The sequence below is a fragment of the Orcinus orca genome, chromosome 6 (assembly GCF_937001465.1).
Source record: "Orcinus orca chromosome 6, mOrcOrc1.1, whole genome shotgun sequence".
Classification (NCBI taxonomy): domain Eukaryota; kingdom Metazoa; phylum Chordata; class Mammalia; order Artiodactyla; family Delphinidae; genus Orcinus; species Orcinus orca.
Genome location: NC_064564.1, coordinates 52,383,020 through 52,408,380, shown reverse-complemented (window position 1 = coordinate 52,408,380; position 25,361 = coordinate 52,383,020). Strand labels below are relative to the sequence as shown.

The following is a 25,361-nucleotide window of genomic DNA, read 5'->3' as shown; positions in this document are numbered from 1 at the left end:
AATGTTATCTCCTCCAGAAATGGAACCCATGTACTAAGGCCTGGTAGGTAAAACACTGTAATTTTTGCTTTTTTCTATAGTTTGTATTAGCTTTTCTCAGATACTAATAAGTTTCTTGGCTTGGACCTTGCAAACTCCAGTCTGATGAAGAATCTTTGGATATTCTTTTTCTTTCACAAGAGAAAGGCCTTGCCCTCTCTCCCCAGTACTGCCCTTGTGCTCTGGCTGTGTCAGACACAGAGATCCAGCCCCACTTTCCACTATATTCTACTTTCCTCCATTTCTTGAGTGCCAGAATCCTCTTATTATGCTTCACCAATGTTCCAAGAGATTGAATAATCTCATCAATAGTGGGAAATTCGGTCCTTAGCCGTTTTTAAACTTTCAAAATGGTGGATCTGGTTATTTCACCTTAATCATTTAGAAGAGATACTTGCTCTTTGAATAACAGGAAGATCTGAGGTTCGAAAGGCCTTTATTAAAACTTATTACTGCTAAGAAAGTAAATGTTTACTAACTAAAGGTAATATTTTAGGAAGAAAGACATCATATGGATTCTACGTCCCATTTGCTTGGATAATCTTGGAAATATTATCAGAGCTAATGTTTTGGACCAATGTTTATTATGAAGTCTTTCTACGGAGCTTTAAAATCATCGCTATAACTTTAAATGACAACAATAATCTAAAACAAACCGCAGTCTTTGACAACAGCGCTTTTTTACCACCCTCAGGGATGCACATTTAATAGTAGAGAAATATCTTTGTGCATTTTATTTTATTTTTCTTAAGAGAAATCTAAGCTTACAATCACACCCATCATCTTTCCCTACTCATGCTTTACTTAGTCACATAATACCCAAATATTTTTATCAGCACTATGAGAGCAGATCTTAAAAACCATACTGAGTTTAGGTGAGGACGAATGCTAGACTGGGGAGAAATAAGTCAGGGTTGAAATCCCAAAGGGAGAAAGGAAGGGCTTAATATAGCAAGATGATATTTAAGTTGTAAAGTGAGAAAAAAAGAAAAAAGTCTGCATTTTATACATTTTCTATCATCTATCTATCAGTACATGTATGTTTGTGTGAGTATATGTGTGTGCGTGTGTGTGTATATACACACACACACACGCACATACATATTCTTTTTTCTAGGAATGTGTTTATCTTAAATAAGTCTGTTTGCCCACTGGTGCATCTGGGCAACTCTTAACCAAAGCAAAGACAATCTGGATTTCCCTAAGGACAGAGAGAAGTCTCAGAGGTGAAATGAAATAAAAGCTGCAACATATAAAAAGCATAATACAAGAAAAAATTTAGATTTTCAGATTTCAGAATCTAAGAACTTTGCAAGGCATTTCCCCTCCTACCCTTTCACTGTGCGCGTGTATGTAAAGAGTTTGGATGTGTCGTGTCTGGAGGCCGGTGACGCAGCAAGGCAGGCAGCTTCCCTGAGCAAGCCGGCCACGTGCAATCACCTGGCTGTTGTCTAGACTGGCAAAATTAAAATGTAAGAAAATGCTGGGTTCTGAGTGGGAGAGAATATATCTTAGAATTGTTTTTCAAACCTGGATAAATTTCCAACATTGAAAATTCAGAAGGTTGGTAAATTCTCACTGACAGCTCAAATCAGTTCTGTTAGAATTGACAGCATTTTGTTAGCAGGTATTGGGAGAAGATAATTAGCACTAAGCTGTTCGAAAAGTCAAATTATTTCTTGGTTCCGCAAAATATACAAATGAAGCAGAAAACCTCCTGCAAAGGGGCTTCCTTGGTAAGAGAATATTTTAAAATGCTCTTCATTGCCAGTGCAAATTCTGGACAGAAGGAAGGTCTCAGAGCTGAGGTGTCAGTGTAAAATTAGTTCATTGGTAAAGAGGGTTTTGAAAACAGCAGGTTAATCACACAAGACAGGTTAAACTCTCAGGAGAGTATCAGCAGTGAGTGTGTGGTGTGTGGGGCTCATCATTTCCATTAATAAAGTCGAGATGCACACCTCATTCCTCCTGGAGCCTGATAAAAATACAACTGGGAAAGAAAGAAAACCAACACAATAAAAAGGCATTGAATCCTTTCTGTGAAGTTGTGCTTTGGGTGGCCTGAGTGCCCTGATTTCACACCTTTTTTTCTGACTCTGGAATCACAGCCTTAATTTACTGTGTTACCCAGTTTTTCCAGCCTTGAAACTCAAGCATCACCCACAACTGCTTTTTCTTGTTCATGCTCTGTGACCAATTTATTACCAAAGGGTCTCAATTCTGCCTCAGAAACAGCTCTCACATCCAGCCACTGTCACCCCTGCCACAGCCAATACTTGGTCTGAGGCCTTGTCATCTGGGCTACCTAACAGCCATTTTTAAACAGTTTTACTAAGTACTGCTAATAATAGCAAACACCTATGCAGTGCTTACCATGTGCCAAGAACTGTTATACGAGCTTTTGAGTCTCACAATAATGCTATGAAATAGGTTACTATTCCTGTTTCAGAGAGAAGGAAGATGAGAACAGAGAGGTTAAGTAACTTGTCCAAAGTCACACAGCTGGTAAGTGGCAGATCTGGGATTTGAACTCTGTCTTCAATTTGTGGTCTGTCTTCAGAGACTCTACTATTAAAGGACTAACGCATACTTCTTCTACTCTTAAAGGACTAATGCATACTGTTTCTGTTTTAATTTAACCGATTATTATTTTTAGTTGTTGCATTTTTTTTGGAATAGGTAAAACAGTTAACTCATTCAAAATTCAAAAGCTACAGGAGGCTACATACTGAAAGACGTGTGCAGAAGGCTACCTCCCACCCTGGTTCCCTACCACAGGCCCCTGTCCTGCAAGTACTCAGCATGACCAGTTTCTTCAATAGCATCCAAAGCAAATGTTTATATGTTATTTTCCTCCTTTTTTTTCTCTTACATAGACAGAGTATATTGGATGTAATTTGGCACATTGCCTTTCCCACTTAACAACATATATTGAAGATCATTCCATATAAGTGCATGAAGAGCTTCCGCATTATTTTTTTCTTTTTTCTTTTTTTTGGAAAGACTGCAGATGGTTGAAATGAGGGGTGGGCAAACTTTTCCTGTAAAGGGCCAGATAGTAAATATTTTAGGCTTTATGGGCTTTACGGTCTCTGTCACATATGCTACTGCTGCCTCTTTTTTTTTAAAAAAAAAACCTTCAAGAATATAAAAACATCCTTATCTGATAGGTTGTACAAAAAAAAGGCTGCAGGCCGGATTTGGCCACAGATCATAGTTTGCTGATCTTTGAACCAAACAGGCTCTTACCTCACTGCCCTGCATCCTGTCCTCCCTCACTCTGGCCCCTTCTTGACCATTCAGAAAGAGATCTCTTCTTATCACATAAATCCAAAGCTGCCACTGCTCCCTTTAAAGCCTCTACGCCTCTCCACTCCCAGCAGGTGGAGGTCCAGACTGCTGAGCGGTGCCTACAATGCCCTTCATGATCCCTGTGCCTCTCTCCTCCCCTCCCCTCCCCGTCTACTGCTCTGGTCCAGGCCACTATCAGCTCTGCCTCAACTCCTGCAGCGACCTCTTTGCCCCACTACTACTACACGATCTCTTGCCACAAATCCACTCTCTACACCCTAGTGCAGTCCCTTGGATCGTTTACAAGTGCAAATGACATCTGGGAACCTCTGATAGCTTGCTGCTGCCCTAGAATGAAGTCAACTTCTGTATCATGGTCTACAAGGCAGGCCAGCTCCACTCGGCCCTCCTGTCAGACCTCACTGCCACCATCATGCCTCCCTCCACTCCCCACTCTCCAGCCACAGTGACTTTTCCGTTCCTCAAACAAGCCGAGCTCATCTCTGCCTCTGTGGGTGCTGTTCCCTTGACTGAGCTCTTTTTAAAGTTCAGCCTCCGTTGAAATGACGCTTCCTTAGTGAAGCTTTCCCTCACCTTCCAACCTAAAAGGGCCCCTCCACTGAGTCACCAGGTTTTATTTTCTTCATGGTCCTATGGCTGTCTATAATTATACCTTGGTTTACATTAGCAGGCTCTCTGCTCTGCTAGGATGGGTGGGCATCTCTGGTGCCCAGCACATTGCCTGACACACATTAGATGAACACTGAAAATTTTCTGATTCAACAATGGAAGAATTTCAGCCCAATTTACTTTTCCTAGTGGATTTCTCCCCACTCCTCACCTTATATTTGTCTTCAGTTCCCCTGGCTTTCTCAACCAATCACTACACAGGAATCTCCCTCCTAAGCGAACATGTCATCTCGGTCATCTCCTCCTTCTTTGAGTGACACACTCCTACTTACCCATCAATACCCAGCTCAAATGTTACCTCTTCTCTGAAGTTTTTACACTTTCCCTTGCCAGGGTCAATTTCTTCCTCTGGAAAGCTCCCAGAGCACTTTGTATAGACCTCCCTGATCACACTGGGCCATAATGATTTCCCTACCATAGATGTTTATTTATTTACTTATCATACCCTGAATACTCTCAAATTTATATATATATATATATATGTGTATATATATATATATAAAATATATTTCATTTTCATTTTATCTACAATAAGCATTTTACCTATAGGGAAAGGACACTTTGGATGCTGTTTATATAAGTAGGTATGAACATATAATAATATAAATAACATCATTTAGCTCTGTGCTATATGCTTTATGTATATTATCTCATTTAACTCTCCTAATATCCCTAATGAGGCAGGTACTATGGCTCTCTGTACTTTGCAGATAAGGAAACTAAAGCGAGGTTGGGTAACTCGCTCCTGGTGGATCTGGAATTCACTGCCAGGCTGTCTTGCAGGCAGCTGGTAGCCTGGCTCTTTGAAGGTCTGTGTGCCCTTGAGCTCTCAGTGTAACAGGATGGTGCCCAAATCTGCCCTCTTACCCTGCGTGAGACCCGGGGACACAGCTCTGCTCAGAGAGGGGTCAGTTGGGACTCTGTCACTCTCCTGCAGCAAGGTGCCCCGTGTGGGGGACACAGATGTCCCTCTGCATGCCAGATGGAGAGGCACGATGATGAGGCTGCCCTCTGCACACCTGTGACTGTGCCATCCCCAAGGGCAGCCAGGTATCCTTGGGGCCTGCTTCCTGCTGCCACATGCTGCTTATCCATGTGGACATAAGCTGCTCTGCCAGCTCACCCTTGAGCTAATACGAAGGGACTGAAGGGCTCTGGGCAGGAGGGTGGGAGCCTAGAAGGCAGAGGAGACAAGGGCAGAAGGAGCTGCCATTTCTCTATCTTTTCCTTTAGCCATTTCCCCCCCTCTGCCCCAGCTTTACTGAGGTATAATTGACAAAGAAAAGTTCTATCTATTTAAGGTATACAACATGATGATTTGATATACGTATACCTTCTGAAAAGCACAGCAAAGGAAACAACAAATGAAAAGGCAACCTATGGAATGGGAGAAAATATTTGCAAATCATATACCTGATAAGGAGTTAATATCCAAAATATATAAGCAACTCAAACAACTCAATAGCAAACAATGAATAACTTGATGAAAAAATGGGCAAAGGGACTTCCCTGGTGGTCCAGTGGTTAAGAATCTGCCTTCCAATGCAGGGGACACGGGTTGGATCCCTGGTCAGGGGACTAAGATCTCACATGCCGCGGGGCAACTAAGCCCGTGCACCACAAATACTGAGCCCATGTGCCACAACTAGAGAGCCCACGCGCCATAACAAAGATCCCTCGTGCCCCTACTAAGATCTGATGCAGCCATATAAACACATAAACAAATAAATATTTTTTTTAAAAAACGGCAAAGGACCTGAATAGATATTTTTCCAAACAAGATGTACAAATGGCCAACAGGTATATGAAAAGCTGCTTGACATCTTTATCCTTTCCTTTAAACAAAGAAACTTTCCTTGTACCTTTCTTCAGGGAATAAAGGCAACAGGCAACAATGAGCAAGTGTTTGTCTAAGACATACAGACTTCCTCTGTTGCAGAGTGTATCCCAGTGTAAAGGAGAAGAGAGTGCTGGAATGGATTTGCTGTAGTCTGGCTTCCTTATCAGCTCATCAGGAAAATTCTGCCTAGAGAAGTGGGTCACAAACTTGAGGGGAATGCTACTCAAAGTGTGGTTCTCGTACCAGCAGCATCAGAATCACCTTGGAGCTCAGAAGAATCGCAGACTCTGGGCCCTACTCCAGACCTGACAAATCAGATCCTGAATTGTAACACGATCCCCCAGGAAATTCCTAAGCACATTAAAGTTTGAGAAACACTGACCCAGGGTGACTGATTAAAATGTGAGTTTAGGGCTCTATGCCTTTGAAATTCTGATTCACTTGAGGAGGGTGAGATCCAGAAATCTAACAGGCACCACCTACTTTTTGCTTCTGCCTACTTTTTTGAGCAACTGTGGTCTGAAGGCAGTGCTGCTTGGTGGAAATAGTACAGACACTATATTTAGACAGTCTTGAGATCAAATCTCACTTCTAATAGCTACAAACTAAGTAATCCTGAATAACTACTTCATCCTGTTAAGCTTTAGCTTCCTCAGCTATAAAATGGAGATATTAAATGTCTATACCTTCAGCTGGATGGTTTAAAGCACCTAGCACCAAAGCCGTGGCACACAGTACGTATAAATGTTAAATATTATAGCCATTAGATCAAACTATCTAATGGTTGCAACATTGAATGGTGGACTGGGCCAGAGTACTGATTAATTTCAACTGCAGGGACAGGGAAGGCCAAAGGGGGCTAACCAAGGTGTGATGGCTGTGGTTTCTCTGTTACTTAATCTTGGCCCTAAAGACAGAGAAAGGATTAGACTGCAGCAGTGATCAAACTTTATCATCTACTAAGAATCACTAGGGAAGGGAGTTAAAATGCTGATTCCTGGGTGCTGCTTCTCAGAGATTCTGTTTCATCGGGTCTGGGATATGGGCTAGGGATCTGCATTTTTATCCCCATGAGTCCTCCAATCTCACCCTGAGAACCAGTGGCTTAGAGAATATGTGTACTTATTGGATAAAGGAAGAGCCTGACGCATGTGGTGCCCCGGCTGGTACTGGGAAATACACACGAGGATGGATGACTCCACCTGGTGTCCACCCAGCTGGGAGCTGGGGCCTCCGAGGAGAGCGTTAAGTCTGTGCTGCTGTGCTAGAATAGCGACGCGCACGGCGGTCCGGAAGAGCAATGGAAAAGAGGCGTACCTGGGCTTCCGCGGCTTCAATGCTGTGGGAGAGGTTTCCATTTTGTACAGGTTCCGAAGCGTCACTGGACGGTGTCATCTCCACTTCTGTGCTGGTGCTGTTTGGGAGCTCGATTTTTTCTGTGACATAAATCAGGTACATACAAAGAAAGCAAATGGAGTCAAGTAGGGGTAAGAGCCATATAGAGAACACCCTATCTTGGGCCAAGGGAGAAGGTAGTGGTCTCTGAGGGGTGATAAGGCCCAGGGCTGAGGTAGTGTCAGATGGCAAAGGATTTCTACCCTTCTCCTCCATGCCTTTTAGTGTACTCAGCCCTCTTCCTCGCTTTACTAGCTCTCTGGCATCCCCTCTGGCCTGATGTCTGAGCTTGAGTACCCTATCAACTCCCAGGGTATGCATTCTCTAGACTAGGCAAACTGACCAACTCGCCATTCAAGAACATGAGCGTGGACATTTGTTGTTTTTTTTTTTGCGGTACGCGGGCCTCTCACTGCTGTGGCCTCTCCCGCTGCGGAGCACAGGCTCCGGACGCGCAGGCCCAGCAGCCATGGCTCCCAGGCCCAGCCGTTCCGCGGCATGTGGGATCTTCCCGGGCCCGGGGCACGAACCCGCGTCCCCTGCACCGGCAGGCGGACTCTCAACCACTGCGCCACCAGGGAAGCCCTCATTTTGCTCTTTTTAAAGTTCCCCTGGGGGTAGGTGATATATTGTGTCTATTCATGCCCTGTACCCATGAGGGGGAAGTGGGACTCTTCCTGACACCCAGGAAAGGGCTGAGTTGCGGGGTTCTGTGTCTGCACTGAGTTGGGGTGTCCACACTGGGTCCTGTCTCTCTGCCCCCCTCCATGTACTTCAGGAAAGGCATGGGATGGAAGTCTCCCGGACTCACCCACATGGTTAGCAGCCCCATTCTGCCTCTCGTTCTCATCCACCTGACATTTTTTCTTGGCGATCTTGTGGAGAATTGAAGCCTTTTCTCTGAACCTCCCTGAAGCAAGAGAAAGTAATGGAAAGGAGACAGGTGAGAAGGAAGATCAAGAGAGAGGCTCGTGGCAAATGGCGAAGCGCTGGTGAAGCAGGAACGTGGCTTCCTCAGCTATGGAGCCGGTGAGCGGCAACCACTCCTTTCTGCCCAGCCCAAAGGCCCTATGACCTGCAAGAAGGGTACTTTCTTACCTTGTGATTCTTCAGCCCAGTTCTCTGAGAACTTCAAGCTGCTGGATCACAGATGAAAGGTGACCTCTTCCCTCCCTCCCAATTGCTTACAAAAAACGAAAGCACCAATCATCACCAAAACTCCCTCTACAGCTGAGGTCTGAAAAATACCATTGTCAAAGTAATCATTACAAACAGCTGTTACCACAAGAGTAATGCTTCTAGAGAAACAGAACTGCTCTGGAGGCATAGCCGTGTCTCTGGAATTATATGCTCACCCCAGAATTGGCTTTTGACCATGGAAAGCCAAGTCCAGGGGACCTTTGATTTGACTTTGGTTTTCAAACATTTATCTTAATTAACACTGCAATTTCTACAGGAGTTGGGATGCATCACAGCTTTTCGAATTAGCTGAGTCAGCTGCAATTAAAGCATCAGGGAGGCAACTGATTCCAGTTGGGGATTTAGGGTAAAGGATGAGCAACTAAGCACAGCAAGTAATGTCTGTTGGTGAAGAGACGCTTAAGGAAAGGTGCTGGAAAAAATACCATTTTCAAAGTAATCATTTTAAACAGCTGTACCACAAAAGTAATGCTTCATTTCTTCTCCATTACTGACATAATTAATGGGTAAATGCATGCAACAAGCACAGAACAAAGCATGCAAAAGTGTAGAGATTACTTTATGTGAAACATAGCGCATTTTTCTTTCTCTTTTAATCCTTAATTTTTTCCCCCTGGGAACGTTCAAGGTACAAAGGAGCCTCATTTGAAACTGACTGATTATTGCCTAGATTCAGATATAATGAGTCCCTGAAAATATCACAACTCCTACAATTTTCCCACTAGGCATTGGGGGTTGGCTGGGTTCTCTAGCAGCATATTAGCAGAGGAGCTCATCTACTTTTCTAGTCAGACCAAAACCAAACCAAATCAAGCCCCAAAATGTTTCTCTTGGAGAGCCTGTCCTCCTAGGATGGGGCATGGCAGGTTGGCATCCGCACCCCACCCCTCCTTGTGAACAGAAATCCTGGGGAGTGGTCATAGAGGTGACTTGTGTGCGTGGCTGGGGATGACAGAAGCTGTAAACTAGAGAGGGACCAGTTGACTTCAATGGTGAAAATGACGGGGGACAGAGCCCCTTCTGCTTGCAAGCTCCATTAGTCTTAAATCTAGATGCCTGCTACCATAAAGGTAGCCTCCAGCAGGTAAGTACCTTAGTCTAGGTAATGAATGTGCCCTGCTGGGCACACCCTCCAAGGAAGCAGGAAGAGGAACATGACGCAGAGAAAAGTGGGTCAGTATGTGGCTTGGGCTTCATAAGAAATGAGGAGGAAGGACTAGGTGATGGGCATGATGTCCATCCTTGAGGGACGCTGAAGGTCAGCATCAGGTTCCCCACGCTGGAAGGTAATTTGAATTTCTATTTAATCTCCAAGGAAAACTCGGGGAAGAAAAGAGGAAAGGAAAGAAGTCTGGGGACTAGGAGAAGGAAGAGGTAAAAGGGAAGAAGGAAAAAAAAAGAAAAGAAAAAGGAGAGAAAAAGAAGGAATTCAAGAAGGAGGAAACAGGCAGGGAGCTGGGGTTGTCTGGAGGTTGCCAGGGAGCATGGATGCAAGACACGTTCCTGGCTGCCAAATCTAGTCTTATTTGGGGAGTAGATAGCTGGATAATGAAGAGTGATTCTCAGCATTTGGCAGCCTGAAGCCTAAAGAGGGGTACTTCTTGTGGAAGACCACCCTAAGAAGTCCTCAAATCATCTGCTGGAAAGGCAAGAAGAGGAAAAGGGAGGTTCTAAAACTTTATAGAAGGTGATGATTCTAGTAATAATGCCACTCTGTGGATTGGGGGTCTGTCTTTGAACTTAGAACATTCTGCAGCTCTATGATCAACAACTGCTATTTAAAAATTATATGTAAAATAATAATAAAGCAAGAGAGCATTCAGAAGAGGAAACAAACAAGCCTGGGGAAATAAAACGTGAAGTAATCCAATCCAAGTCATGCCCGAAAGTCATGAAACATGGCAGAGAAAAATATTTGATAGAAACCAGTTAATCACATGTTGTGTGTGATTCCAAGGATCTTTTCAGAGCTCAGATGAACGCCAGAGAGAAATGGTAACAAAAGGGGCCCCAAAGCGTGGAAGGGTTTGGCCACTCCCTCTGCCAGGAAACACCTTTCATAACAGTGTTGGCCACTGTCACTCATGGGCTGGTTTCCCCAAATTCTCTAAAGGAGGAGTGCGAGGACAGGGTAGGGAAATGATTCTAGAATTGGGATTTCATAGGTTCTCAAACATTTTCACAGACCAGCAAGGGTTTTCTAGACTGTGTGTCACTCATTTTGCCACTGCAGGAGCACCTCAGATTTTCTGTGCTATGGAAAAATGGGAGGGATAGACCTTACTTGTTTTCTCTTGGGCTTCAGCCCTTGGGTAGCAAGGCAAAGCTGCAGAGGCTGCCTGGGGAGCAGCTCTTGTCCACCCACCCCTTCAACTTCTTTAATACAACTTCTGCCCCAATTTGCAGGACCTGGCAGCCCTTCTGCCTTGTGAGTGCTGACAATGGCGGCTCCAAGGCCTAAAAGGATTTTCAGAGATCAGTTTCTAGAAAAGCAGCACACAGAAAAGGTGAAGGCCCACCTTTCGAATTTAGCATACAGGGGAGTTCCTTGAGGTGGTGGGGCAGAGCCTCGCCAGCAAGGCATCCTCATCCAGCCTTCAGTGGACACCCCTGGAATCACCACAGGGCACCTTTTGAGAAAAGCTGGGAGGATCATGCTGACAGGACAAGAGTGAGCACAGAACATGTGACTCTCAAAGGGACCCTCTGGGTTTGGGGGTAGGAAGACCTGGCACCTTGAGAACCTGTTCAGCCTAAAGCCACAAGCTGGGAGAACACCTCGCAGGATGCGTGTGTGTTGAGGACAGCAGCACAGTATTGCGGTTAAAAGGATGTGATTTCGAGGCAGCTAGGCCTGGGCTTAAGCCCCGCCTCTCTCACTGGCTCTGCTGGCTGAGAACTGGTAAATACATGAATATTTCTGAGCTTCAGTTTTCCCACCTGTTGAACAGGGATGTTAACAACTGACTCCTGAGCTAAATGCAAGGCTTAAGTGAGAAAATATGTGTAAAGGACCGATCACAGCACCTGGCATTAGCAGAACTCTGTAAATAAGAGGAAAAAGAAAAACAAACCAACAGACAGCCCAGGGGCAAGGGTGACATGGCCCTGAATTTCTTTTTTTTTTTTTTTTTTTTGCGGTACGCGGGCCTCTCACTGTTGTGGCCTCTCCCGTTGCGGAGCACAGGCTCCGGACACGCAGGCTCAGCGGCCATGGCTCACAGGCCCAGCAGCTCCATGGCATGTGGGATCCTCCCGGACCGGGGCACGAACCCATGTCCCCTGCATCGGCAGGCGGACTCTCAACCACTGTGCCACCAGGGAAGCCCCTGAATTTCTTTAGAGCAGCTGTCCCCAACCTTCCTGGCACCAGGGACCGGTTTCATGGAAGACAATTTTTCCATGGAGAGGGGCGGGCGGCGGTGGATGGCTCAGGCGGTAATGAGAGCGACGGGTAGCGGCAGATGAAGCTCTGCTCACTCACCCGCTGCCCACCTCCTGCTGTGCGGCCCGGGGTGGGGGACCCCTGCTTTAGAGGAATCGTTGGCATCGTCTCTTCTCTCAAGCCACACAGGCGGGACTGGAGAATTAGCTGCATCTCACCCGACAGTGTAAGCATCGGAGGCCTTGTCGGATTGGTGTTTAGTTTTCAGTGAGTCCTCCAAAGTCAGTTCCAAAACCAATTAGGAGAAGGATCGCTTTATACTTTCCCGAAATTAAGAAGGTCAAGGTGAGGGAGCTGGCCCTCTGTGTTTTAGATACCTTCGTGATCTTAAAATGAAAAGATAGTAATCAGCTTTCTCCCATTCCCTGTGAGGACAGGGTACAGGGAAGAGCTATTGGTGTTGCACAGTGGATTCGGGGTGGCTCAGAAGAGCTTCCTGATGCACAAGGGCTTTACCTCCTCTGTGTCTCAGGCTCAGAATTTTTAAATGGGGATGATAAATAGAACACCCAGCTCATACGGTTGCTGGAAGACTTAATGGTTTGATACACAGCAGGTGTTTAGATGGCCCTGACATACAGTAAATTACTCAGAAAGGGTTGTTATTATTATGGAAGTGCATGCAGGACCTTCACCCCATAAATTACTGAAAATAAAAAGCTTGATATTTAAAAATAGAATGGAAGCTTAGCAGCCTCCGGTGCAAGAGACCTTGGCAGTAAAGGCACTGCTTCCATAGACTATTTTAGGCATGGATTCCACGTTGGCATAAGGGTTGACATGGACAGATCTAAAAAACTGTAGCTCTGTGCCTGGGGATAAAGAAGACAATTTTGAGCATTTTTCAAGGTGAGAGAAGGAGTGATTTTTAACATTTTTTAAGGCCACTTTAAAAAATATACTCTGCTGCAGTGTGAACCCTTAAAGTGCTGTATTTTTATACAGCGACAGATTATTTGTATACTTAAAATCGCAGAAATAGCAAATTCTGCTCAAATCATGAGGCACCTAGCACGTCAAAACCTAGTACACAATTTTAATATAGTTTAGCTTGCTCTGAAATTTGCAGAAGAATACCAGCTGAGTGTCCTCAGGGGACTGTGTGTTGAGGGCGTGCAGCAGGGAAGTGTGGGAGAAGATCAAAGCAGAAAGGCCTATTATGAATAGGAACAAATTTTGGAAGAACAAAATTTGAGGAGTCAAAATCCTCAACCAATCTCTGCCATAAAACAGAAGCTCTAAGCCGCTTCACAAAATAACCTTCGGAGGTTCTGTTTACTCAAAGAAGAAGCATTTTGCTTCTGTTTCTGCTGTTAATTAATGAAAACAACCCCTGGAAATTCCTTCACATCTTTCCCACCAAGTAATCAGCAGCGCTGGACAGGAACCCTTTGGGTTGGAGCTAAGATTCCCTCCCGGCTGCCATGAACATTCTGAGCACCAGAAACACAGAAGAGATAGGACCAAAGAGATTTACAGATGTAAAGGGAGTGGCCACACACACCTCGGTGAACAGACCTTGGTTTGGGAGAAGAAAAGGGAAAATGAAACAGGGGGGAATACTTAGTGTTTTAGAAACTATTTTTGTGTTTTCAGTTCTGCCTTTCCCGTCTCCGTCTTTGAAGTTTATGGCTTGGCTGGTAGCTTCAAAAGTAAAAGGGTGCTGACTTTCTTCCTGTTTATCCCCTGTCTTTTTGTCTGGAAGCAGAGACTCAGGTCAGGCAGCTAGGCCATCGTCTGAGAAGGCATGCAATGGAACTGACGTGGCAGAGAGCAAACGCCGACCTTGGGGTCATCGTGGGTTCCTCCCCTTCTCTCACATCCCACATGTTATCCACCAGCAAATCTGGGGTCTCTACTTTCAGAATATTTCAGAATCTCACCACTTTTCCCTCCCCACCCCCCTGGGCCGAGCAACAATCCTGCTGGCCTCCTGGCCAGTCTCCCTTCCACCTTTACCTCTCTGTCCCCCAGGCTGGTCTCAGTGATCAGATCACGCCACTCACTCCTCTGTGCAAAATCCTGCAGTGGCTCCTGAGGTCAAAGTGAAAGCCAAAGTCTTCCCAGTGACCTGGAAAATTCTGTCCAGTGAAGCTCACCTCGATCCCCTCCCTCATCCCCTCCCCCTCTCCTAGCTCACTCTGCTCAAGCATGCTGGCCTCCTTGCTGTTCTGGAAAACACTGTCCACCCTCCCACCTCAGCGCCATGGCCTTTGCTGGTCCCTCTACCTGGAATGTTCTTCTCCCAGGGATCCACGGGCTTCACTCTCTCAACTCCTTCAAGTACTCGTTCAAATGTCACCTTCTCATCAAGGCTGCTCTGAGCAGCCTATTTAAATTCGCGGCTTTTCTTTCCAGCGTTTCTCATCCCCAGCTTATGTTCTCTAAAGTATTTTTCACCATCTAATTTACTGTATTCTTATTGCTATTGATTATCTGCTGCTTCCCATTAGCAGCCAAGCTCCACGAGGGTAGGGATTTTCATCGGTTTTGTTTTGTTCGCTGCCGTATCCCCAGCGCCCAGTGGGGCTCAATCAATCCTTGTGTTTGAGGTTTCCTGGCAAGGTGATGAGGTTCACGTGCTTCTCGTTGGCTAATGACCCAAAGTAAATCCTTTCAAGTCCACCCAAGCCCAAGGCCCCAGTAGGGCTGAGGGTCCGTACGTAGAGCCCCAGGAACTGTCCGAAGGTAAAGAGGAGAAATGGGCTGGACCAGGTGTTTATGCACCAGAGATGGAAGACAGAGGGGGACACCAGTCATCCCATTCCTGCATCTCCCCCGCCAGGCTGCCCAGGTGAGCACTGGAAGGAAGTGGAGGCCCGGCGAGCACAGCAGAGAGCAGAGTGGGGAAAGCTGGGCTTTGGCTTCTCCTTCTGTATGAAGATACTCCTCATTTGTCAAGGCCTAACTGAAGGCCAGACCCGAAGCTTTTTCTCTGCTGATACACACACCCACCTTCCCAAGTGGAAATCCGCCCGCTGCTCTCATGGCACTTTGTACCCCTGTCACAGCCCTTATTTCAGTTTGCTGCCCACCTGTCTGCTTTCCCCACCAGAGGGCAGGCTTCTCGGGGCAGAGACCTCTCCGCCATCTGTGTATCTTTGTGTCCCTCAACAAGCGTCTTAGAATCGTGCTTGGCACGTCACATGCAGTCACTGAGTTACAGTGAGGCTCTCGGTATATTAGCTCCCCTGGGAAGTCAGCTTTTCTTCCAAGTCAGTACAAGTCACAATCTTCTACTCTGCAAATATTAACCAAGACTGTGCTATGAATCAGGTAGCATTTGGTAATAAGATCCAGCTGGTGGGTGCCTGGAGCCAGAGAGACAAGAAACAAGGACTTGAGATTCACGCTCTGATGGTGCGGGCCTTCTCGGGAGGGCATGGAAACTCAGAGAATAGTGGAAGTTCTAAGATACAAGACACTACCTAGCAGCTTGAAGGAATAAACTCCTCTTGGATCTGACCTGACTTTTATTCTTAAAAGCAAAATATTAAAAATAATATTCTCGTCCTGCACAAAAACACCAAGATCATAGAGTTTACTTACTTATTCTTAAATCTACTTTTGAGGTACAACCTCTGAATTATTTCCTCTAATTTTTGTGAAACATCATGTAAAACCACTTATTGTAAAATTACATTGACAATAATGGAAATTAAGCTAGTATTGTCATAAAGTAGTTTGTAAAGTGTCTTTGTAAATATTTTGTGAATGGACCACATAATAAAGATGATGAACGTAATTTAATTGTGGTTATATTTATAGATATAATCACAGGACTAGTTTTTGTAATTAATAAGAATATTTACATAATCGTATCTCAAGTGGTGGCCAAACCCATCATATAATGAAATGAAGCAGGCTGATGTCCTTATTAAGGTTTTTAAAAATAATTTGCTGTAACAATGACCTTTGGAGTCTCAAGTAAAGCACAGTTCTGTCTACATGTGAATTGGTTCTACAACATCTCTCCTAACGGGGTCACCTTATCATTGGAAATATGAGAGTGTCTTCCTAAGTATTTTGGAAGATTTCCAATGTGTTTCAAAAGTTGGTATCTTAAAGGTTGACATTTTGTCCTTTATCCCCATTTCCTGCCTTTTCAGGGACTCTGCCTAATCAGTCATCTTATCCTCAATCCTTCCCTTTCCCCTCAGTATATAATCATGTTTAAGTCTTTCAACGTGGCAACTCTTCCCTTCACTTCAGGTTTCCTGCGGGCACTGCTCTCTCTTCTCTTCATGGACAAGCCTCTGGAAAAATCAGTCTGTGCTGGTGCCTCTGTGTCCTTAGGGTTCCTTCGGTCATTTCTTAACTCTGCATCTGCCATTTGTCAGCACTGCTCCACTGAACCCACCGTGGCCACGTTTCACCTCCCCTTGCCTGGATCTCAGTGGCATCTGATATTCCTCACTCCCCCCCTCAAAATCCTCTTTGATTTTCAAGGAGTCCCGAGAGTGCTCCTTAAGTGTCACCACTCCTCAGGGGCCCCTCCTTGCTCCCTCTTCCTCACACCTCACATTCTCCCAAGGGACCCAGTGGACCACCGCCTGGATAGTGACGATTCCCATATTCAGATCTCTGGCCCAGATCCTCTCATCCAATGGACCATTCCCAATGGACCTTCACTGGGAAGTCCCTCTGATGGTTAAACTCAACATGCCCCAAACTTCCATACATCGTTTTCCTTCCTAGGAATCTGCTCTTCTGCTTGTATTTTCTGTTGGTGATTTCCTCACTCCCAGTGTTTTCTAGCCACCTTAGAGGTCTCCCTCTCCCCCATATCCAATTAGCTGCCAGGTCCTTTCGAGTCTACCTTTGAACACTTCAGATCCAACCTTTCCAGCCTGGATGCTGGCTACAGCGTCTGAATCGGTCTCCCAGCTTCTAATCACATTGCCGACCTGCCCCCTTCTAATTTACCCTTCATATGGCTTGGAATGCTCCCCGGTGATTTTTTCTTGTCTTACTCCTTCTTAAGACTCTGCTTTAGGCATCTCATCTTTCAGGAAGCTTCTCCCCGAGTCCCTTTCCTGGGCTGGCAAGGCACCTTGGTACTTTATAACACCGCTCTGATACTGATGCTGTCATGGCAGTTATCATAGAGCCTCAGAGGTGTTTTACTGACCCTCTCTCCAACTGGCCTGTGGGCCCCTCAAGGCAGGGATGTTGCTTTTCATCTGTCCCCCCAGTACTTACTTCGTAGGCTGGTCCCCAGTAAGTGTTTATGAATATAACATTAACACAAACAACAAAGGGAACCTTGTGTGTGTGTGTGTGTGTGTGAGTGTGTGTGTGTGTGTGTGTGTGAGAGAGAGAGAGAGAGAGAGAGAGAGAGAGAGAGAGAGATGCTTGGAGTTCTTGCTGTATGCAAATCTATTTGAAGTTTACATTCTTTTCCAGGGGAGAGAAAGAAGGAAGATCCAGAAACACATCGCAGGAAACTCACCAGACTCTCTTCCCAGTTAATGTTGTGATTAAATCTCCAAAGTCTAATAGTGTTTACAATGAATGTTTGTCTATTTTGAGACTCTCTTTAAAAAAAAAAAAGATAACCTAATCAAGTTCAGGCAAAATTGGAATTTTACAAACCAAAAAACTCGCACAGGTATCAGATAGCAAACTACGATGTTTCAGGCAAGGAGCCAATTTACAGACCTTAGTCGAGGCTGACACGGCTTGGGAGTTACTGTTCTTTATCATTTTGGGTCGCCCGTTTTATTATTTAAGGAACTTAATTTTCTGGACCTTTCTATCTCATATACACAGATACAAATGGCTCACACACAAACATCCTCAAAGGGGTTTGTCTGATCTCAGCTTTGGAGCTCTGAGCCAGGGAGGGACTGCTGGATAGAAGGCTTGAACCTCTTTCCCCTGCTCCCATCCCTCGCACCCTGTGGATATCTAAGAGGCAAACGAATAAAGAATCCCTTTACCCAGGCATGCTTCAGATCCAAGATTTGCCAGCATCCAGTCCCAATGCCACCTAAGGGGTGGAAAAGAGCTCCTCGGAATCAGGTTGTCAAAGCCTGTATCTTGGGTATGTCTCTCTGCAAATGGGCTGTGACCTTGGTGTATTCATTTGGGCAGAGTTTTGATTTGTTCACAGCACTTGGCAAATAGTAGGTGCTCAATAAATATGTGTTGAACGGTTACTCTGACTTGTATATAAAAAACGGAGTGCAACAAAACAGTTCTTTCTTATGATGAGCCTATATATTACCCAGTTATTTATCTTGGCATAAAGGGAAAGATTTTTTTCTGTAGCAGCCACTGTTTCATGTACACCCATCCTCTCCTGTCACTTGGATTTCATGTGTCTGCAAATTGTCTGTTAACTTGAATTCTTATGTTCTATTTTTTCTGAATCCTCAACTTTACATGGTAAACTGGTGCCTGTAAATCTCATTTGAAATGTGGGTTTGCAACAGAAGTGCCGGCACCTGCCGTGGGTTCTTAACTAAATGGGACTGAAGGCTTAGTGGCCCATGACTAAAATGAGATACTTCAGTTCATTTCAGATCTAATCAAAAGAGAAACTTACCATGTTTAATTGAACATGCCAACCTCCTGGTATAACAGATTCCCACTTTTTTTTTTAAAGAGAAAGTTTCATGGGGGCGGGGAATTATATTATTAATTTATAATAACAGTATTCAAGTTTGACTGATGAAGGAGAACTTAACATTTTCAGTTCTGAAGATGTCAGAAATAGACAAAAAAAAAGCATCCATGGTTTGCCTTCTGCTGCCACTTAACACCTTCTACATATGCAATGTGGCAAAGTCTGCCTTTACTTGCCAAGTCCAATCTTTCTGCTTTTACTGCTGACAGTTTAGATCATGAAAATAAGATGCAATGAAGTTTGAGGAGCTGGATGTATTCTAATGAGAAGACTTCCTTGGTCCTGGTTTTCAGGAAGACCGTGGATTTACGCACAGCTGGTTTGGTCTTTCTGACAGATCTGATACAGGTTACTAGCTGATTAGTTTGGTTATGCACACACACTAGGCTGCTGTCTTCCTAAGATCCAGCCCCAGGGAGAGACTTGTAAGAATACATCTCTAAAAAAGTAATGTGGTTAATAACTGATGAGTTCAATCTGTTTTTTGGAGAAGGCCCAGCCTTAACAGACAGCATCTGTTCAGGTGCCCAGAAAAATTGTGTGGTTATGGAAAGTTGGACCGAATGAGTTAAACCATAAACCTGGAATGAATGAAACATAACATGGTGCTGGAAATGGTGTCTGTGCACAACAGAGGGTGCCCTCGTTGGTAACCAGAAGGGAGAAAGTTAACCTGCAGTGTACTTCTTGGACTTTCTATAGGGATATCGATGGCCTTGAGGCAAGAAAGCGCATGCTGCAGTGGAAATTGGATATTCTGTGTGGGAGGAATTGCCTTGTCATTGCATTTAGAAAGGACAAGGACTTCCATCAGAACTGCACCCTGGCTTTCAATCAACTTTGGTAAAAAGTCAGGTTTAGCAATGAGAACATGAGAAGGTAGTTACATTATGAAGGCTTATCCACTTTGGAATGAAGTCAGTTTGAATCTCTGTTCAAAGAACTTATTTAAATTTGTTGTCTAAGGCTTGCTCCTTCACTGTTACTAGGAGTGTAAATTGGTGCAATGCCTTTGAAGGGCAATTTGGCACTATCATTCGAAGTCTGAAGTGGGTATGTCTTCTGATCTGTCATTTCTATTTCCAGACATTTATTTTATATCTTTATTTATATCTTCTATTCAGTAGAGTTTATTATATGGGCAAAGAAGATGCTCATGTAGCATTGTAATAACTAAATGAACAAAAATGGAAATATCCTAAATCTTCATCAACAGGGGACTGATCAAACCCACTAGGGAAGAGCCAGGCAGTGGAATACTATGCAACTGCTAAAAAGGAATGAGGAAAGTAAAAAAGTGCTAATACGGAGATATCTTCAAGACATATTAATAAACAAAAGCCAGGTATAGAACAGTACATAGAAGAAAAGAGAATATGTTAAAAAACTGATAAAAGTGGTTAACTGTAAGGAATGAATGGAATCTGAGGTAAAAGGGGGACTCACTTTTATTATCTTTCCTTATGTAATGTTTGCTTTTTACCTCTGTGCACATGTAACGTTTTTATAATAAAAAAGAATAGTTAAAATTAATTTGCAATTTAAAATTTCTACTGTGGTAAAAGTTTAGATTTGTAACTAAGAATATAGGATTTTTTGGGGGGGTGGGTGGTTGTCCTTTTAAGGGTCTATTCCACAGGAACTATCTAACGGACTATTTGCTGTATTTAACCACATTAATAAAGAGTTTGGCTGTGAAATGGATCAACTAATACACAAGTCTTTTATTCCAGATGCTATGACCCAGGAACAGACCTACCACAATCTCGGTGGCAGCTTAATCAAAATGCAAGATCAAGTTAATCTTAAGGGTAGACTGCAAACCCAGAATGTCTGCCGTCACACTTAACAAAGGCACCAGGACAGAATCTTGGACATGGGACTGGAAGGGGCATCAAGGTGTCCATTATCTGAACATCCTTCTGATGGAGGCTTCTTTGGCTTCTCCAGAGATGGGAGACTCACTCCTGTCTGAGACAGGCCATCCCATCTTTGGCCATGTCTGTAAGAAAGGTCCTCCTGTGCTGGACTGAACTCTCTCTCCCTGAATTAAGGAAGCTGATCTCTTTCCTCAACCTTCCCCACTCCAAGCTGGACTCAGGGGGATTCCTCAGAGCTCCTCTCTCCTGGAAAGATAGACCCCACTTTATCACTGCAAACTTCCCACGCAACCAATTGCAAGAAAGAGGCTCTAGGAAGAAGTTTGAAAACATTGTTAGGTTGTTCCCATCCCATGCTACATCCTTGTTCACTTCAGCACCAGCCATCACCATCGAGATGCTTATCACCAAGTGGCTCTGAAAATCCCTGGACTGACTCAACCTCCCAGCCCTGTCATCGGTAAATCTCTTATGTCTTAACCTCTTCTATGAACGTTGTCTTTTTGTTCCAGCTGAAACATAGCTGTTTCCTGATGGCCCTTTTTCTCCTGTGGCCTTTGAAAGTGACACTTCTTGTCTCTCCAAGTGCCCACATTCCATTCCTCCTACCTTACCACTTATAGATCATTTCTCTGTCCTTCTTTGAAGCCCAGGCCAATAAACTCTACCACCTATACCCCAAACGACTTCCAAGTCATCCTTCCCTCTTTCCTGAATATATGAGAACCCAGTTCACTCTTTTTCTCTCCACCATTACTCGTGTTACCATCCACAGTAACTCTTACGTGGTGAGCCCTGCAACACTTGGTTCCTCACCGCCCTCACCTACTCGCTTCCAGCTGCCCTTTCCTCCAGCTCACCTCATCCATCCACTCCTGCAGTTAGACCTTAGACTTTGTCACCAGCAATAACTCCACCACGTCCAAACTCCTGATTGGAAACATCTCACGTTCTGTCTATAACTCTTTTATCTTTCTATTACAAAAATTCTTTGATCTCATTGGTCAATTCATTGATGCCATCACCTTTTTATGCCCCTCCTTTAGAACAAGTTCTTCCCTTGGCTTCTGGGATGCCATTCTCTCCTGGTCCTCTGCCCACCACAGTCTCCTTTGCTGGGCTGTCTCCCTTCTTCCCAGACCCTACACTTTAGAGTCCCCAGGGCTCAGTCCTTGGCCTCCTCTTTCCTATTGATTGGCTAGGTATTCTTAACCAGTTCTGTAGCTTTAAATGATACCTATATTTTACGACTTTCAAATCTACATCTATAGCCCTGACTTCTCTCCCAAGCTCCAGACTACAATTCCACTTTCTCCACATCTCCATTTGGATGTTCCATAGGCATCTCAAACTTAGCATGAGCTCTCAACCTTCCTCACAGAGCTTGCTCTGGTCTCAGTCCTCCCCAACAACATACAGTTATATGACAGTGATATTTCTCTCTTGTGGAGAGACTGCAAGTTGCCTATCAATATCTATTCCTTTTTCATTTCCTAATGACATAATATCTGAATTACTGGGGCTAGCAAATCACCCAGCTTAACATACTACATTTCCAAGCTTCCTTGAACTATGTGTAGGCATGTAACTGAGTTTTGGACAGATCTTACTGGGAGGGTCTAAAAGGAAGCCTCCTTAAAAGGAAGACAAAACAGCTGGGGAAAATAATTTTGGCCCTTCCTCCTTCCTGGAATACAGATGCGATGGCTGGAGCTGTAGTGGCAGCCATATTGGACCATGAGGTGCCCTTGAGGTTGAAAGTCATATATTAGGATGGTGAAGAAGAAGGATGGAAGGAGTTGGGGTCTAGGATTACTGTGAATCTTCCATATAAGCCATGTACAGCCTGCCTCTGGACCTCTTTTACTTGAGAGAGAAATATACTTCCATCTGATTTAAACCACTGTTAATCTGGATTTTCTGCTATATAGAGCTGAAACTATCCTGCTTGATATATCAGGGTATACAACACAGTCTCATCCATTCAAAGCCAGGATTAAAATATAATGTGAAGGCCACAGATAGCACCAAGGACCTGTTTTAGGACTACATTTTCAGAGGATACCTCTTGGGCAATGGAAACTACTGTTGAATAGTACTCCAAAATTCAATTTCTCTTTGAGAAAGAACTGGAATATTTCACTGCAGTTAAGAACATCAAATGACTGGCTATGTAACCTTAGGGTGCTTCTGTTTCTTTGAAATAATGTGGGTTTTCAAAACTCAGCCACATGAGTAATTGAGGAAACCATGATTCACATAAGACATTATTAGTTTCTCAGCTTGGTAAAGAGGTTGCCAATAGGTTGCCATGAAACTAGCCTTAATTTCATTAAAGAAAAGATTATTTTTGCCTTTGATATTACAACAAACTTTTCTATCTTCTTTTTTCCTTATACAAATGAACAAAGATTGACTTTTTAAATAGTGGAGAAATTATTTTTCTAGAAATGGCTTCTGTTAAATGGCAATGAGTTTAGGACAATACATTGCATCTTTGCAAAGTATCCTTAGTCAGGATTTCTGTTTACCTACCTACCTACATGTCTCTGTGAATGTTTATCTCCAAAGAGCAGAAATGATTAGTTGTGTATATTGCCACTGGTGGAAAGGCATCTCTCCTTTGAATGTCTCTGTTCCATCACACGAGTTTGTTTTCTTTTGAACTAACTTTCTACATTTTCATTTAAAGTAACTTTAGTAAGGAAGCCAAGTTCAATTTATTGAGGATGTTCTGGAGTGATAATGGTATGAAATTTGGGTGTCTGCAGATGAGAAATAAACTATGGGTTATTTATTTATTTTTTAACTGAAGTATAGTTGATTTACAATGTTGTGTTAGTTTCAGGTGTACAGCAAAGTGTACACCTCAGTTATACATGTACATGTGAATATGTACGTGTATATATATTCTTTTTCAGATTCTTTTCCATTATAGGTTATTACAAGATATTGAATACAGTTCCCTGTGCTATATAGTAGGTCCTTGTTGTTTATCTATTTTATATATAGTAGTGTTAAACTCTGGGTTATTGACATTAAGTAAAAATTGGAGACTGCTCTTCCAAGAATATTCAGTATCACCCCATGAGGAGATAAAGGGATGGATGCCTATGTAGGGGAATCTGAGGTCACCAAAAGACTACCCCTGGAGTCATTTGTTTGTATCCTTGGAAACATCTTGTTACAGAGGGAAATAGAGTCTTTGGGAGGAGTGAAGCTCACGAATCTATCAAGTCTAGGAACATGACTCATACAGAGGCAGGTGCTCAGCTATTATCAAGTGAACACACTAGAATCAGGTGGCTGGTGGGAGAGTCATCACCTTGGCAGGCAGGAATGAGGCAGTGGAGACATGGCCCCTTCTGAGAAGCCTGCCCTCATTTCCATTGGGCTCCCCTGGCACCTCGGCTCTGCCCATCACGCTACTCATCTCTCTGCCTACGTCTCCCACTAGAGCGTGAATTCTTCAGGAGAAGCACTGCCTTTCATCTCCACAGGCCCTGCACCCAGTCTAGTGCCTGGTTCATACTGAGTGTTGCTGAAAGAATATGTTAGGGAATGAATGACTGAGTGGATAAAATTCTGATTGGCTCGGGGTGGGAGAGGGAGTTGGGTGTGGCCCAGGGAGCTGTTCCCATTTATGTTCTGGGCACCTGAAGACAAGGGAGGGAGGGAAAGGGCTCTGAGGGGAGGGGCAAATTTTTAAAAAAATGTTATGCTTTTGTCCAGTGTCTGAGAGTAAATGGATTGTTTTATTAAAGTAACATTTTAATGGTAAAGTGTTCCAGTAGGGGGGCCATGTTTCAGTCAATAGCTCACTGTCATTCTTAGTCTGTGGTTCAACCTTTCCCATGGTCTGGTCTCCATCAAGCCTTTCTTCCCACTCCTACACTGTAGCCAATCTGAACTGTCCAGTTCCTCATTCCACCTTGTGGAGCAACCACAGTGGAGCTGAGAGGACAGGGTGTGGCATGCCACAGTCCTGAGTTCAGGTCCCTCATCTCAACTTACTACCTACGAGTCCCAGAGCCAATTACTTTTCTTCTCTGTATCCTCATTTCCTCATCTAATACAACACTTCTTTGGGCTTTGGTTTTCTCATCTTCAGTAAAATCTACCTATGTGATCATCACAAGGAGTAAATGACACAGAATATATAAAAAGCCCACAGCACTGCACCTGGCAGGTGGGAGGCACCCAGTAAGGGTTGGTGTGGCCCCTCTTTTCATCCCCCTCTCAGCCGGGTGGCTCGGAACTTACCCCTCCTGCTTTCCCAATTTACTCCGTATTTACTGATCTTTTAGGGTGCAGGTCAAAGATCACCTCCACGAAATCCCTCCCCACCCCGCCCCCCGCTGAAAGCAATCTTTCCTTCTCCCATAGTCTGTCGTCTTTTTCTGAGCACCTGTGGTACTTACCACTCTCTTCCTGGTGGCTCAGTGATTGCTGTGCTTTATTTCTCCCCTGTCTATAAGTTCCATGGGGCAAACTGCCCACCTTTTAATCTTGTGTGTCAACAAAGCACCTAGCAGAATAACTTGCATACAGTAGGTGCTTAAAATAATAAACTGAATCTGTGCTGGACAATTCTCTATATTGAGGAAATCATCACACCATTTCTCTTAGGACAGGGGGTGGCATATATAATTCATCTTTCCATTTAATCCACTTTAGGGAATAAAGATAAAACAGGTCTCGTTGCAAGTACCTGATGTCACGCAACATCCAGAGCTCTCTCTGGAAACAGTTACAAATAATGACCAGTCACGTGGGCAATTACAATAAAGCCCTGTCAAGGGCTAGTCACATTTCTAAAATTGTGAAAAGAAATGCTCAAACGGAGGGGGATATTTCCTGAAGGCTATACTAGTCCCCTATTGCCCATAACATCTTCACCTTTATTATATCTCCTTAAACTGTACAACATGGAAGTGATATATATCACAG

At 44.1% G+C, this 25,361-nt stretch overlaps 1 protein-coding gene across 4 annotated transcripts in view; it reads right to left on the bottom strand.

Moving 5' to 3' along the window:
• The window catches only part of SLC24A2 (solute carrier family 24 member 2), a 245,728-nt gene that overhangs the window by 46,406 nt on the left and 173,961 nt on the right, over nucleotides 1–25,361 (bottom strand). For all 4 annotated transcript variants that reach the window (XM_049711051.1, XM_049711052.1, XM_033439717.2 and 1 more), the window contains 2 exons: nucleotides 8,067–8,165; nucleotides 7,178–7,296 (listed from right to left, as the gene is read on the bottom strand). In XM_049711051.1, the coding sequence (XP_049567008.1) occupies nucleotides 7,178–7,296; nucleotides 8,067–8,165 (218 nt within the window). The remainder of the gene's footprint in view (nucleotides 1–7,177; nucleotides 7,297–8,066; nucleotides 8,166–25,361) is intronic.